The sequence below is a fragment of the Leptodactylus fuscus genome, chromosome 3, assembly GCF_031893055.1.
Source record: "Leptodactylus fuscus isolate aLepFus1 chromosome 3, aLepFus1.hap2, whole genome shotgun sequence".
In the NCBI taxonomy this organism is placed as follows: Eukaryota; Metazoa; Chordata; class Amphibia; order Anura; family Leptodactylidae; genus Leptodactylus; species Leptodactylus fuscus.
This window is the reverse complement of record NC_134267.1, coordinates 202,053,267-202,067,521: the sequence shown is the minus strand read 5'-3', so window position 1 is coordinate 202,067,521 and position 14,255 is coordinate 202,053,267. Positions and strand designations below refer to the sequence as shown.

General features: G+C 43.2%; 1 protein-coding gene across 1 annotated transcript; it reads left to right on the top strand.

Moving 5' to 3' along the window:
• Positions 1-446: 446 nt before the first annotated feature.
• On the top strand, positions 447-10,416 carry LOC142198170 (alpha-1,4-N-acetylglucosaminyltransferase-like). Its single transcript, XM_075269058.1, has 2 exons — positions 447-941; positions 9,829-10,416. Exons 1-2 carry the CDS (start codon positions 447-449, stop codon positions 10,414-10,416), a joined length of 1,083 nt encoding a protein of 360 aa, XP_075125159.1.
• The last annotated feature ends 3,839 nt before the right edge of the window (positions 10,417-14,255 follow it).

Sequence of the window (14,255 nt, the reverse complement as noted above, 5' to 3'; positions counted from 1 at the left end):
TAAGCCCCATGACCATAGAAACTGAGTGTAAACAATGAAGTGAATAAATTAAGATAGCGGCCAAACAAAGCAGTTTTGATAAAGCAATGTATTTAGGAAAAGTCTTAAATCCACATAGACTAGCAGTATAGATAGGATGCTTTTCATGAGACAACCCCTTTAAATAAGAAATTAATACCTGGAGCCATAATAGCAAACCCCCGGACTGAAAAACCCACTGTTGAGGAATCACCTCTTATTAATGGGGTTAGTTAGGATTCCATAGCAGATCATGTCTGGTGCATTAAGGACTTAAACTGCATTAGTCTTCCCCTGCCTTTCCCCTTTCTGGCGGTGTATTGCCCCAGGAGGTGAAAGGTTGAGCAGTATTAAATCATAGTTGTCGTGTTAATCTCATAGTAATATGTCATTTTTCTTCACCTACAGTTTAATTGGATATCACAACTATGTTGAGAGAACTAAGGATTTTGGCTGTAATATTGTTAATAGCAGCCATAGGTTTTCTTACAAGAATTTCTCTCAAACAGAATCAGAAAGCCATCATTGATCTTCATGTGTCCAATGGCTTCAAACCAATAAGTGGAAAAGAGAATCATTATCTAGATATAACCAATTATAACCAAACATCTAAATCAGAAACTATCATCTTAAACCCAAGTGTTCTCCTGCAGCAAGGAAACGGCATCTTATTTGTGGAAACCACGGATAGGATGGAGGAACCATCTTTGGTTTTGTGCTCAATTGAATCAGCAGCTCGAGTATATCCGGACAGACCAGTGGTCTTCTTCATGAACGGTCTACATGACATATTGACTTACAGTGATGAAATGAAAGCCCGAGGACACTACCCAACCCTCTCATCTTATAAAAACATCCACTTATTTCCTCTGAGATTAGAACAATTATTTGCTGATACCCCAATGCTGCCCTGGTACAAGAAGGTAAGTGGTCTTTATAGCAATAATATAAAGTCATGTTCAGTCCTGATAGTACTCATCCATAGACGAGTAATGGGGGGCGTTGCTCACCGCTCAGCGTCATGGCTACGGTAATGGCACCGATAGCTCTTCAGCGAGGGCACAGATGGGAAAGCCAATAATGTGCAGAATTCAGCGCACTGTCGGCTTTCTAGCGGTGTATTCCACCGCATGTGCTCCAGGGACATGAAAGGTCCTCTTTAATTACACTCACCACCGTACACCATGTCAATGGATTTCCTAAACTTTAGAACACCTCTGCGGTCAGCCTTGGGAAACTAGAAGGGACACCAGGGTTGACTGTTTTCATTAAGACTGCCATATCGGTACCCTAAGTGTAAGCCTAGTAACATGCTGTCATAGAGAAACAGATCAAAACTAGAGATGAGCGAACAGTGTTCTATCGAACACATGTTCGATCGGATATCAGGGTGTTCGCCATGTTCGAATCGAACACCGCGTGGTAAAGTGCGCCAAAATTCGATTCCCCTCCCACCTTCCCTGGCGCCTTTTTTGCACCAATAACAGCGCAGGGGAGGTGGGACAGGAACTACGACACTGGGGGCATTGAAAAAAATTGGAAAAAGTCATTGGCTGCCGAAATCAGGTGACCTCCATTTTAGACGAATAGTGGATTTCAAATCCGGGTCATATGAGAATGTGAACTTTGTGACTATGAGACAGGGATAGCTGTACAGGCAGGGATAGCTAGGGATAACCTTTATTTAGGGGGGAATGTTATTAAAAATAACTTTTTGGGGCTCTATCGGGTGTGTAATTGTGATTTTTGTGAGATAAACTTTTTCCCATAGGGATGCATTGGCCAGCGCTGATTGGCCGAATTCCGTACTCTGGCCAATCAGCGCTGGCCAATGCATTCTATTAGCTTGATGAAGCAGAGTGTGCACAAGGGTTCAAGCGCACCCTCGGCTCTGATGTAGGAGAGCCGAGGGTGCACTTGAACCCTTGTGCACCCTCGGCTCTGCTACATCAGAGCCGAGGGTGCGCTTGAACCCTTGTGCACACTCTGCTTCATCAAGCTAATAGAATGCATTGGCCAGCGCTGATTGGCCAATGCATTCTATTAGCCCGATGAAGTAGAGCTGAATGTGTGTGCTAAGCACACACATTCAGCTCTACTTCATCGGGCTAATAGAATGCATTGGCCAGCGCTGATTGGCCAGAGTACGGAATTCGGCCAATCAGCGCTCGCTCTGCTGGAGGAGGCGGAGTCTAAGATCGCTCCACACCAGTCTCCATTCAGGTCCGACCTTAGACTCCGCCTCCTCCAGCAGAGCCAGCGCTGATTGGCCGAATTCCGTACTCTGGCCAATCAGCACTGGCTAATGCATTGTATTGGCGTGATGAAGCAGTGCTGAATGTGTGTGCTTAACACACACATTCAGCTCTACTTCATCGGGCTAATAGAATGCATTAGCCAATCAGCGCTGGCCAATGCATTCTATTAGCGTGAACTGAGTTTGCACAGGGGTTCTAGTGCACCCTCGGCTCTGCTACATCAGATTGCTACATCTGATGTAGCAGTGCCGAGTGTGCATCAGATGTGTAGTTGAGCAAAACTGACTCAGCACTGCTAAGTCTCTGCATTCGCATAGGAATGCATTGGCCAGCCTTCGGCCAATCAGCGCTGGCTCTGCCGGAGGAGGCGGAGTCTAAGGTCGGACCTGAATGGAGACTGGTGTGGAGCGATCTTAGACTCCGCCTCCTCCAGCAGAGCCAGCGCTGATTGGTCGAGTTCCGTACTCTGGCCAATCAGCACTGGCCAATGCATTTCTATGGGGAAAAGTTAGCTTGCGAAAATCGCAAACTGACAGGGATTTCCATGAAATAAAGTGACTTTTATGCCCCCAGACATGCTTCCCCTGCTGTCCCAGTGTCATTCCAGGGTGTTGGTATCATTTCCTGGGGTGTCATAGTGGACTTGGTGACCCTCCAGACACGAATTTGGGTTTCCCCCTTAACGAGTTTATGTTCCCCATAGACTATAATGGGGTTCGAAACCCATTCGAACACTCGAACAGTGAGCGGCTGTTCGAATCGAATTTCGAACCTCGAACATTTTAGTGTTCGCTCATCTCTAATCAAAACATATAGGCATATGCTAACAAATTATTCACATAAGAAGTAATTTACATAGAAATAAAAATAATGTAAAAGTTTAATAAAAATAATAAAAATGTTATTATTTAATATAAAATATATTTATTTTGTAAATTTTACATTTTCAAAACACAATCACCTACACATAGGTGTCCACTTAACTGAAATTAACTATAGGATATATTTAAAGTGTTAATCACTGTCAAAAATTTACAGCATTAAAAATGGCGAAAATCCATTGTCATATTGATTGTATATTTACACCACAACAATATTAGATAGCTTATAGAGAATGTACAGTATACATTATGGTGTGGGGGCCAATAAAGGGGGCATTGTGGTGTTTGGCCAGTAAAGGGGGCATTGTGCTGTGTGAGGACCTGTGTGGGGGCCACTGAAGCAGCATTACTCTCTGTGGGGGTATCGTCTAAACATTAGGGCTCCCCCCAGCCATAACGTTGCTTGGGGCCCCAGGAATAGTAAATCTGCCCCCACATACAGATCTCCTGTTTCCATCCTGTGATTTGCATCATCCCTGAGGTACAGAATGAATCCTTGGACTGTGACCAGCTGTGTCTCTATACTTAAGACGTCTTCTTATTCTTTATCCTTGGCATAAAACCGTTTAGCTTACAGGCATGTATAGGGAGTTTCCTACAAATATTTTATATCAATGAATAATATCAACGACAATGAGTCTGGCCGAGCTCCAGGGGTGGGGCAGACATTAGAGCTAGTACTGTGACTAATAATCAACTGCTGCTGGAATTATTGTACGGGTTCTGGGGTTGGGGCTTTCATGAAGAAACAAGTTTTTGTATCCTATTCATATCTTCCTTTATTTGTGCCTGTTCACGTGAAAAGGGCCCAGATTGTCGATACTAATTATAGAGAAAATAGTCCAAAACATATTTGGGTAAAAAAAATCACAATTTTGTTTTATGCAAAAATTTTATTTAAAAATATGTCAAGTTTACAAATTTGTTGAGACTTTTAAGAATTTGTACACTTTTGGTGCAGATTTCGTTAGAATTAAAGTGACAAATTAAATCGACGATCTGGGCCCTTTTCACGTAAACAGCCACATTTTAAGACCAAGATTATAAGTCAACTAGGTCACTTGCACACGACCAAGTCCAGTCCGTGGAAAATGGTCTGTGTGTGGGCCATAGTACCCAGACTGAACTAAGTATAGGAGTCACTAAATCATAGTCAGTAGAGATGAGCGAACAGTAAAGTGTTCGAGGTTCGATATTCGTTTCGAGTAGCCCCTCAATATTCGACTACTCGAATCGAATATCGAACCCTATTATAGTCTAACGGGGGAAAATGCTTGTTTCAGGGGTAGGCAATGTTCGATCAAATTATACTTACCAAGTCCACGAGTGAGGGTCGGGCTGGATCCTCCGAGCAGTCTTCTCCGTGCAGCTTCCCCGCGGCATCTTCCGGCTCTGAATTCACTCTGCCAGGCGTCGGGCCTGGGCAGAGCCGACTGCGCATGCCCGCACTATAAGCGGACATGCGCAGTCGGCTCTGCCCAGGCCCGATGCCTGGCCTGGTGAATGAAGAGCCGGAAGACGCCGCAGGGAAGCTGCACGGAGAAGACTTCTAAAGGCAGGAGAAGAACCAGCGTTGATTGGCCAACTGTATAGCATTCGGCCAATCAATGCTGGTTCTGCATCGAACTTTTACATTCGAACAGCAAGTGGTACTCGATCGAGTACGAGTATTTCGATTACCGTAGTATTCGATCGAATACCTACTTGATCGAGTACTACTCGCTCATCTCTAATAGTCAGTTATGATGCAGTGAGCTCCCAAATGGAACTGATAGGCTTATATTAGTGTATTACTGTAGCAATCGAGCCATGCGAGAGCTCATTGTATTTTAGTGACTTCTATACACACGGCTGGTGTCAGTCCAAGTACCACGACCCACACGACCACAGACCATTTTCCATGGACTGGACTCGGTTGTGTGCATATGGCCTTAATAATGATTTTCAGGGTGTGTTTATATGTTCAGTTTTTAAGATGCAGTTTTTGGAACAAGAACAGGAGTGGAGTAGTAGTTTTAAAGAGACTCTATCATTTAGAAAAGTCATTTTGAGGTAAGCATATGCCTGAATAGCCTTTAAAAAGACTATTCAGGTGCTGCCTCCAGTTCTGCCAAAGGCCCCCCAGTTTTTAGTACAAACGGGTAAATATTATGTGCAAATGAGGCTCACCGAGCACCCTGGGCATTCCTCAGGGCCAGCGAGCACCCCCTGCATCATACCTCCTCCTCCTGTCTATCCTGTACCACCTATATCTTTTGTAGTCTCACTCCCGGCAGTTGAAATCCCGTGCATGTGCAATAACGCTCTGTTCTGAGCGGTACTGCGCATGCCTGAGCGTCATTTTGGTGTAGAAAACTGCATGCCATAATGTCTAAAGCCTTTCCAAGGTTACGATATTGATGTCCTTGTAACAGCTCTGCCTGTTTGGGTCTCTGCGCCACCCTCCGCTCGCACGCTGTGACGCAGGAGGTGTGTTCAGTTTGATTCTTTGCTTAGTGTTTTTCGTTGCTCTGTGTGCACAGTACTCTATCTCTGTAATTGAATTCCCACCACACCCGTCTCCTGCACCTTGTTTCCCTTTTTTCATCAATGGTTAATTCTAGTCTTGCCTGTGTGATTGACAGCCTTTCTACCAATCAAGCCAATGGTGGGTCTTTGGCTTCCTATATACAGGCCACCAGCTTGCTGATTATTGTGACTTTGTCCCTGCAAAGTTCCTCTTTCTGCTACCATTGTATTACTGATCTCTGAGCTTTGGCTTCCCTTGTGACTAGTTTCTTGGATTACGATTTTGTACTGCATTGCTTGACTGTTACCAGACCCTTGGCTAGCGGACCTCCCTTTGTTGTTGTTTGTATTGTCTACATTCTGTGTCACTACATATATATATATATATATATATATATATATATATATATATATATATGGGGGGTTTCAACTTCACAACATTCTGAGATCCATAGCTTCATCACTCTTACAGTAAAGAATCTCTATGTTGCTGGTGAGATGTTTTTTGTTGTAGACATAGAGGATGTCCCCTTGTCACTGACCTAGGAGTAAAACGATCATTACAAAGGTCTTTATACTATCCCTTCATGCATTTGTCTATTGTAATTGGTCTCCCCTTCTTTTTCTTATTGGAATAACCCCAAATTTGTTAACATGTTGTCCTCCAATCCTCACATTCCTCTAATAGTCTTTGATGCCCCAGCACACAGTATTATGCCTCATAGTGGCCCCTGCACACACTATTATGCCCACTGTGGACACCCATAAACAATTATTGTACTCTGAGGTCTTTTCAGACTCAAGGGGGGGATACAAACATAAAAAAACACTGTCACTTACCTATCCTCGGCTCTGCTTGACGTTTGGATGTCACATGACCCGGGATGCAGGCCTAGGTCATGTGACATCAGGGAACTCACAGTAGTAGGCTAAAGCCTGCCAGGAGCGTGGAAAGGTAAGTAACAGTGTTTTTTTTTTTTTTCGCTTACCTCTCCCGGGCCTCCGGCTCAGTTGCCCTTAGAATTACGGCAAAAATGGTGCTGGAGCGTGCACAGTAGCACTCCAGAGGGAGCGTTACTGCGCACGCGTGGGATTTAAACACAACCCGCCAGTGAAAAGAAGAAGATTAATTTGTGGAAGGAAGACGTCACTGGAAGAAGACACCAGAGGAAGGCGGGACCGAAGATGACGACCACCAGTGCACGAACTGCCCACCCTGCACGGTAAGTATAATTTGCATACAGTCCTATGAAAAAGTTTGGGCACCCCTATTAATCTTAATCATTTTTAGTTCTAAATATTTTGGTGTTTATAACAGCCATTTCAGTTTGATATATCTAATAACTGATGGACACAGTAATATTTAAGGATTGAAATGAGGTTTATTGTACTAACAGAAAATGTGCAATATGCATTAAACCAAAATTTGACCGGTGCAAAAGTATGGGCACCTCAACAGAAAAGTGACATTAATATTTAGTAGATCCTCCTTTTGCAAAGATAACAGCCTCTAGTCGCTTCCTGTAGCTTTTAATCAGTTCCTGGATCCTGGATAAAGGTATTTTGGACAAACAATTCAAGTTCAGTTAAGTTAGATGGTCGCCGAGCATGGACAGCCCGCTTCAAATCATCCCACAGATGTTCAATGATATTCAGGTCTGGGGACTGGGATGGCCATTCCAGAACATTGTAATTGTTCCTCTGCATGAATGCCTGAGGATTTGGAGCGGTGTTTTGGATCATTGTCTTGCTGAAATATCCATCCCCGGCGTAACTTCAACTTCGTCACTGATTCTTGAACATTATTCTCAAGAATCTGCTGATACTGAGTGGAATCCATGCGACTCTCAACTTTAACAAGATTCCCGATGCCGGCATTGGCCACACAGCCCCAAAGCATGATGGAACCTCCACCAAATTTTACAGTGGGTAGCATGTGTTTTTCTTGGAATGCTGTTTCTTTTTGGACGCCATGCATAACGCCTTTTTTTTTATAACCAAACAACTCAATTTTTGTTTCCAAAATGAAGCTGCCTTGTCCAAATGTGCTTTTTCATACCTCAGGCAACTCTATTTGTGGCGTACGTGCAGAAACGGCTTCTTTCTCATCACTCTCCCATACAGCTTCTATTTGTGCAAAGTGCGCTGTATAGTTGACCGATGCACAGTGACACCATCTGCAGCAAGATGATGCTGCAGCTCTTTGGAGGTGGTCTGTGGATTGTCCTTGACTGTTCTCACCATTCTTCTTCTCTGCCTTTCTAATATTTTTCTTGGCCTGGAACTTGGCCTGGAACAAGAACTGTCCCTGTGGTCTTCCATTTCCTTACTATGTTCCTCACAGTGGAAACTGACAGGTTAAATCTCTGAGACAACTTTTTGTATCCTTCCCCTGAACAACTATGTTGAACAATCTTTGTTTTCAGATCATTTGAGAGTTGTTTTGAGTAGCCCATGATGCCACTCTTCAGAGGAGATTCAAATAGGAGATCAACTTGCAATTGGCCACCTTAAATACCTTTTCTTATGATTGGATACATCTGGCTATGAAGTTCAAAGCTCACTGAGGTTACAAAACCAATTTTGTGCTTCAGTAAGTCAGTAAAAAGTAGTTAGGGGAATTCAAATCAATAAAATGATAAGGGTGCCCATACTTTTGCACCGGTCAAATTTTGGTTTAATGCATATTGCACATTTTCTGTTAGTACAATAAACCTCATTTCAATCCTGAAATATTACTGTGTCCATCAGTTATTAGATATATCAAACTGAAATGGCTGTTGCAAACACCAAAATATTTAGAACAAAAAATGATTAAGATTAATAGGGGTGCCCAAACTTTTTCATAGGACTGTATATGTTTTTACGGTCTTAGTTTAAAATGGGGGATTTTAAAAGGCTATCCAGGCATATGGGGGGCTCATATGGCATAATTTTGCTGATAGAGCTCCTTTAAAGGGGTTGCCAGGCAAAAATAGACAACCCTTTTAAGATTTAAATAAGTTGGAGGTATTAAAAAAAAAATTGGCAAAGGGCCTGAATGTCACTACCTGTGACATCACGATTAGAGATGAGTGAACTCTAAAATGTTCGGGGTTCGAAATCCAATTCGAACAGCTGCACACTGTTCGACTGTTCGAACGGGTTTCAAACCCCATTATAGTCTATGGGGGGAAATGCTCGTTTCAGGGGCACGCAACATTCGATCAAATTCTACTTACCAAGTCTATGAGTGAGGGTTGGGCTGGATTCTTTTCCCTGCGCAGTGTCCCCGTGTCCTCTTCCGGCCTTGAATTCACTCTGCTAGGCATCGGGCCTGGGCAGAGCCGACTGCACATGCCCGCACTACAAGCGAACATGCGCAGTCGGCTCTGCCCAGGCCCGATGCCTGGCAGAGTGAATTCAGAGCTGGAAGATGCCATGGGGACACTGCGCAGGGAGAAGTGTCCAGCCCGACCCTCACTCATGGACTTGGTAAGTAGAATTTGATCGAATGTTGCGTACCCCTGAAACGAGCATTTCCCCCCATAGACTATAATGGGGTTCGAAACCCGTTCGAACAGTCGAAGGAGAGAAGACTTCTAAAGGTAAGAGAAGAACCAGCGTTGATTGGCAATGTATAGCATTCTGCCAATCAATGCTGGTTCTGCATCAAATCTTAACTTCGAACAGCTAGTAGTACTCGATCGAGTACGAGTATTTCGAATACCGTAGTATTCGATCGAACACCTACTCGATCGAGGACTACTTGCTCATCTCTAATCACGATTCCTCTTCCTGAGGCCTGTTGAGGCTGTCACATGACCATTGAGGCCAATCAGTGGCTTCAGCACACCGCTGGAAGAAACCCAGGAGAGCAAGTGAACTGGGAGGCAAAGGATGACAACGGAGCAACTGGGACAGGTGAGAATTTAGTTTTTTAAATATTTTTTCACTGCCCTCAGCAGATTTAAAACTTTAATAGTTTAGCCTAGACAACCCCTTTAAACGTTTGCACAATTCTGAATGATAAGTGTATATTGGAATAATTCTGTAAGTCTGGAGTTAGACCATTGGCATTGCTTACTACTATTCTATTATTTAAAGCAACAGAGGCATTATCCTTATGGACATGCTGAGATATGGAATTATTCTTCCCTGTTTTACTATTTTTATTTTGTTAGGTGGACCCTAATAAAGAATACTACTGGACTCATGTTAAATCAGACGCCTGCAGATTTGCAATGATGTGGAAGTATGGCGGCATTTACATGGATACTGATATCATATCTCTTCAACCAATTCCTGAAGACCGGTTTCTAGCTGCCGAAACATTCCTACAGACCAGCAGTGCTGTTTTTGGGCTCTCTCCACATCACAATATGACATTGGAGTTTATGAAAAATTTTGTACAGAATTATAGAGGAGATGTATGGGGACACCAAGGACCAGGAGTTTTCACACGTGTTGTGAAGAAACATTGCGGGTTGCCTCGATTTAATTCCACAGATGACACCATGTGTGGAAATGTCTCCTACTTTCATCCTCAACGATTCTATCCTATCTTGTATCCATTCTGGCAAAAATATTTTGAAGTTTGGAGCAAATTGCCGTACTTCAATAACTCCTATGCTCTTCACTTGTGGAACTTCATGAACAAAAAAAGAGAAACCATGGTCCCCGGGTCTAACACACTGGTGGAACATCTCTATAAACAATACTGCCCCTCCACCTATACAGCAATTCTCAACAAAAACCCTACTTACCATTAGCTAGAATTAACCCAATATGAACATATTTGAAGGACGTCTATTGGAGCGGAGTAATCCATGGTAACCAGTGACATTGTTACGCCTTTTTTTTTTACAAGGCTTCTGAAATTTAGAATGTTATTTCATTGGTTTCTATGAGCAATTCCTCCGGTTTTCCCATTTCAGAAGTGTTTTTTATTGTATATATTTATGATACAATATCCCAAACTACAATGATATAGTAAAAAACATTTACTACTCTATGGAATGAATGAATGAATGAATGAATGAATGAATGAATGAATGAATGAATTTTTAATGTAATAGTTTATTATTGCAATACTTTATAACACACAGTTTAAAAGTCATTCAAATATTGCTAAGTGAACTTAAAGAGGATCTTTCTTGTCCTCTAAGGCCTCGTTCACATCTGCGTCGGTAATCCGTTTGGGCGAGTCTGCATGGGGACCCCCCTGAACGGACTACTGAATGCATTTGCAAGCGGTGTGTCAGTGAAAGCACATGGACCCCATAGACTTTAATGGGGTATGTGTGTTTGCCACGAGATCTCCGCAGGGAACATGCAGACAGGAAAGTAGTTTACAATCTACTTTTCTGTCCGCATGAGTCATGTGAAGATCTTGCGGCAAGCACACACTCTATTATAGTCTATGGGGTCCATGTGCTTTCACTGCACACCGCTTGCAAATGCGTTCGGTAGTCCGTTCAGGGGATCCCCATGCGGACTCTCCAAACAGATTATCGAATACAGATGTGAACCAAGGGTTAGATAAGGCATGTTATATACAGCTACAAAGCTGACAGTGCATTGGATTAAGTGCACTTTTGTAGGTACCTGCCCCAGTGTCAGAGATTTTTTGCTATTAGGTTCAGGGACCAACATCACTACATGGTCAGAGGGGCATGTGTTACTGCTCAGTGTCATTGCTGAGTGGTGAGGAACGTCCCCCTTTATAGTACAAGGCTATAGAAGTGTACTATCGAGGTGATGACACATACCCCTCGTTCACATCTGTGTTGGTATTCCGTCCAGGGGGATACTGCATGGGGACCTACCGAAAGGAATACCAAATGCAATTGCAGGCGCTGTGCAGTAGAAGCATACGAACCCCATAGACTATAATGGCTTCCGTGTGCTTGCGCTGCACTGCCCGCACAAATCATGTAAAGCCGACTGCGCATGCCCACCGGCCACAAGAAAATGGCCGCTTACACGGTATTGGAAGTGGCCATTTTCTTGCGGCCGGCAGGCATGCGCAGTCGGCTTTGCCCTAGGCCCGAGGCCTGGAAGTTTGAAGCCTGCGCCGGAAGAAGACGCATGAAAAGGATGTTCCTGAAGAAGATGGAGGCGGCACTGGAGAGTTCTCTTGCAGCATTGGGGACGTCAACAGTGCTGTTTGAGTGCTGGGGCCCGCCCCCAGTGCTGCAAGATAACTCATTTGCATACCGCCGAAAACCGTATTATATACCGAATGGCGGCCTGGAGAAGACATCTAAATGTAGGAGACGAATAGCCTTTCTTAAGGCTATTTCTATGTGGTAGGCGGAAGAAATTGAGTTTAAATGATAGGATCCCTTTAAACTTTCAAGCATCAAATTTTTATGTTAGGGAACGGCACTGACTAGTGAACAGAGGTGAAAGCGCGTGCTCTGGTAGGTGTGGCCATGGCTGGAGTGCACTGAACAGCTCATTTACATATGCCATAAAATAGAATTCCTCCGTATTGTACAATAACACTTAAGGAATTTAAGGCTGTGGCTCCATGTTGTATAAATGTCTGCACACTTTACAGTACCTGCAAAAGTGGATGTATTCTGGCTAATCCCATCCACACATTGCAGAAAAATGCTCTCAGCATAAATATTGCGATTTGAAAAACCATTGTTAATCGCAGCATGTCAATTATATCTATGGAAACGCTGGTGTTTTCCCTATAGGTATAATGGGGGCAGAAAGTCTACAGATCAAAACTCTGCAGACCATGGTCTTTTCCGCAGCGTGTTTCCAGCTGCAGCTTGCTACATGGAGCCTTCACCTATGTGCGATTTTCTTGCAGATTGAGAATTCTGGATTTATTCAATAGCAATAATAGTGTGCATTAAAGACCCACCATTCATTCTGACAGACTTCTTTGTATTCAAGATTTCTATTTTTTCCCTCTATAATATACAAATAATTTAAGTCCTTAAAGGGATCCTATCATTAAAACTCACTTTGTTCTGCCTACCACGTCGGCAGAAAGGCTATTCATCTCCTACCTTTAGATGTCTTCTCCACGCTGCCATTCGGTATATAATCCGGTTTGCGCATGCCTGCCGGCCACATGAAAATGGCGCTTACAATACTCTGTCCGAGGCCTAGAAGTTTGAAGCCAACCCCCGGAAGAAGACGCGAAGAAGACCCGTTCCTGAAGAAGATGGAGGCGTCCCTGGAGAGTTCTCTTGCAGCATTGGGGATGCCCCCAGTGCTGTTTGAGCGCTGAGGACCGCCCCCAGTGCTGCGAGAGAACTCATTTGTATACCAACGAAAACTGGATTTATACTGAACCGCGGCGCTGAGAAGACATTTAAAGGTAGGAGAAGAATATTCCGATGTGGTAGGTAGAAAAAAATTAGTTTCAATGATAGGATCCCTTTAAGATTCAAACAATCACCTATTGTAAATGGACAATATGTAGGATTTAAGCAAACTCGTGTTTATTGTTGGTATCGGCAGCATATTCTTCAGCACTGTACAGAGGTTATGGGAAAAAATATGTCCTCGCACCTTACAGGTGCTCAGGCTCTTTAACCCTCTGTAGGTCTGTATACATGATAAATTCACAAATAATAGAGTGGAACATACAACCTCCATGCCTTTCTTATGCTTGGTTGAATCCAGTACTGCAATGCTTCAAGCAGAGGAGATAAAAACTGTGATGTAGAAATTATGGTGCCCCTAGGGGTTAAGTATTGTTTCACCCTGTTGTGGATTGGCACAGCACAAAATAGATGGATGAAATTTGGACTAGTTTAGTATCCCATATCTGCCTATGGTAAATTTGTAATCCTTGGGGTTCTTCAAAAAATACTTACCAAGCGATAAGTTTTATGTTCTCATTTGAATCATTTGTTGTACTCCCGGGACATATAAATTCTGGGTACAAGTTCTCCGTCTGATGTCAATCATGAATAAGATATGTGATTTGCAAGGGGGCAGCGTGACAGGCTGAAGCGGCGTGCTGCCCACCACGACTACATAGGTTTGCATATGACATTTTATGCTTTCAAACATTTACAGAGATACCTCGGTTCTCGAACATAATTCGTTCCGGGAGGTCGGTCGAGAACCAAATTGTTCGAGAACCGAAGCAAAAAAACCCATAGGAAATAATGGAAACTGGATTAATTCGTTCCAAGCCCCAGAAAATGCCTATTTACTGGCCTAATTTGTATATAATATGTAGAAAAACATGAGTCTCAACAAGAAATAAGAAATAAAAGTGTATTTATTAAAACAAAAAAAATAAAATGTACTGTACAGTACAGTAAATTGTGTTTCATTCAGTAAATTCAGTGTACAGTACAGTACAGTAATTTGCAGTACAGTGCAGTACACACAAAGCGTGGCTCTCTCCACAATGTGACTCTCTCTCTCTCACTGACTCACAATGATGACGCAGGCAAGGCGCTGGGCCGAATGAACGCCATTCGGCTCAACTCGGCTACTCTCGGACGTTCGGCTGTTCGAGTTCCAAATATTTGTTCGGATTCCAAGACAAAATTTTCTCGAATTTCCTGTTCGAATACCGATTTGGTCGAAAGTCAAGGCGTTCGAGAACCGAGGTATCACTGTATAT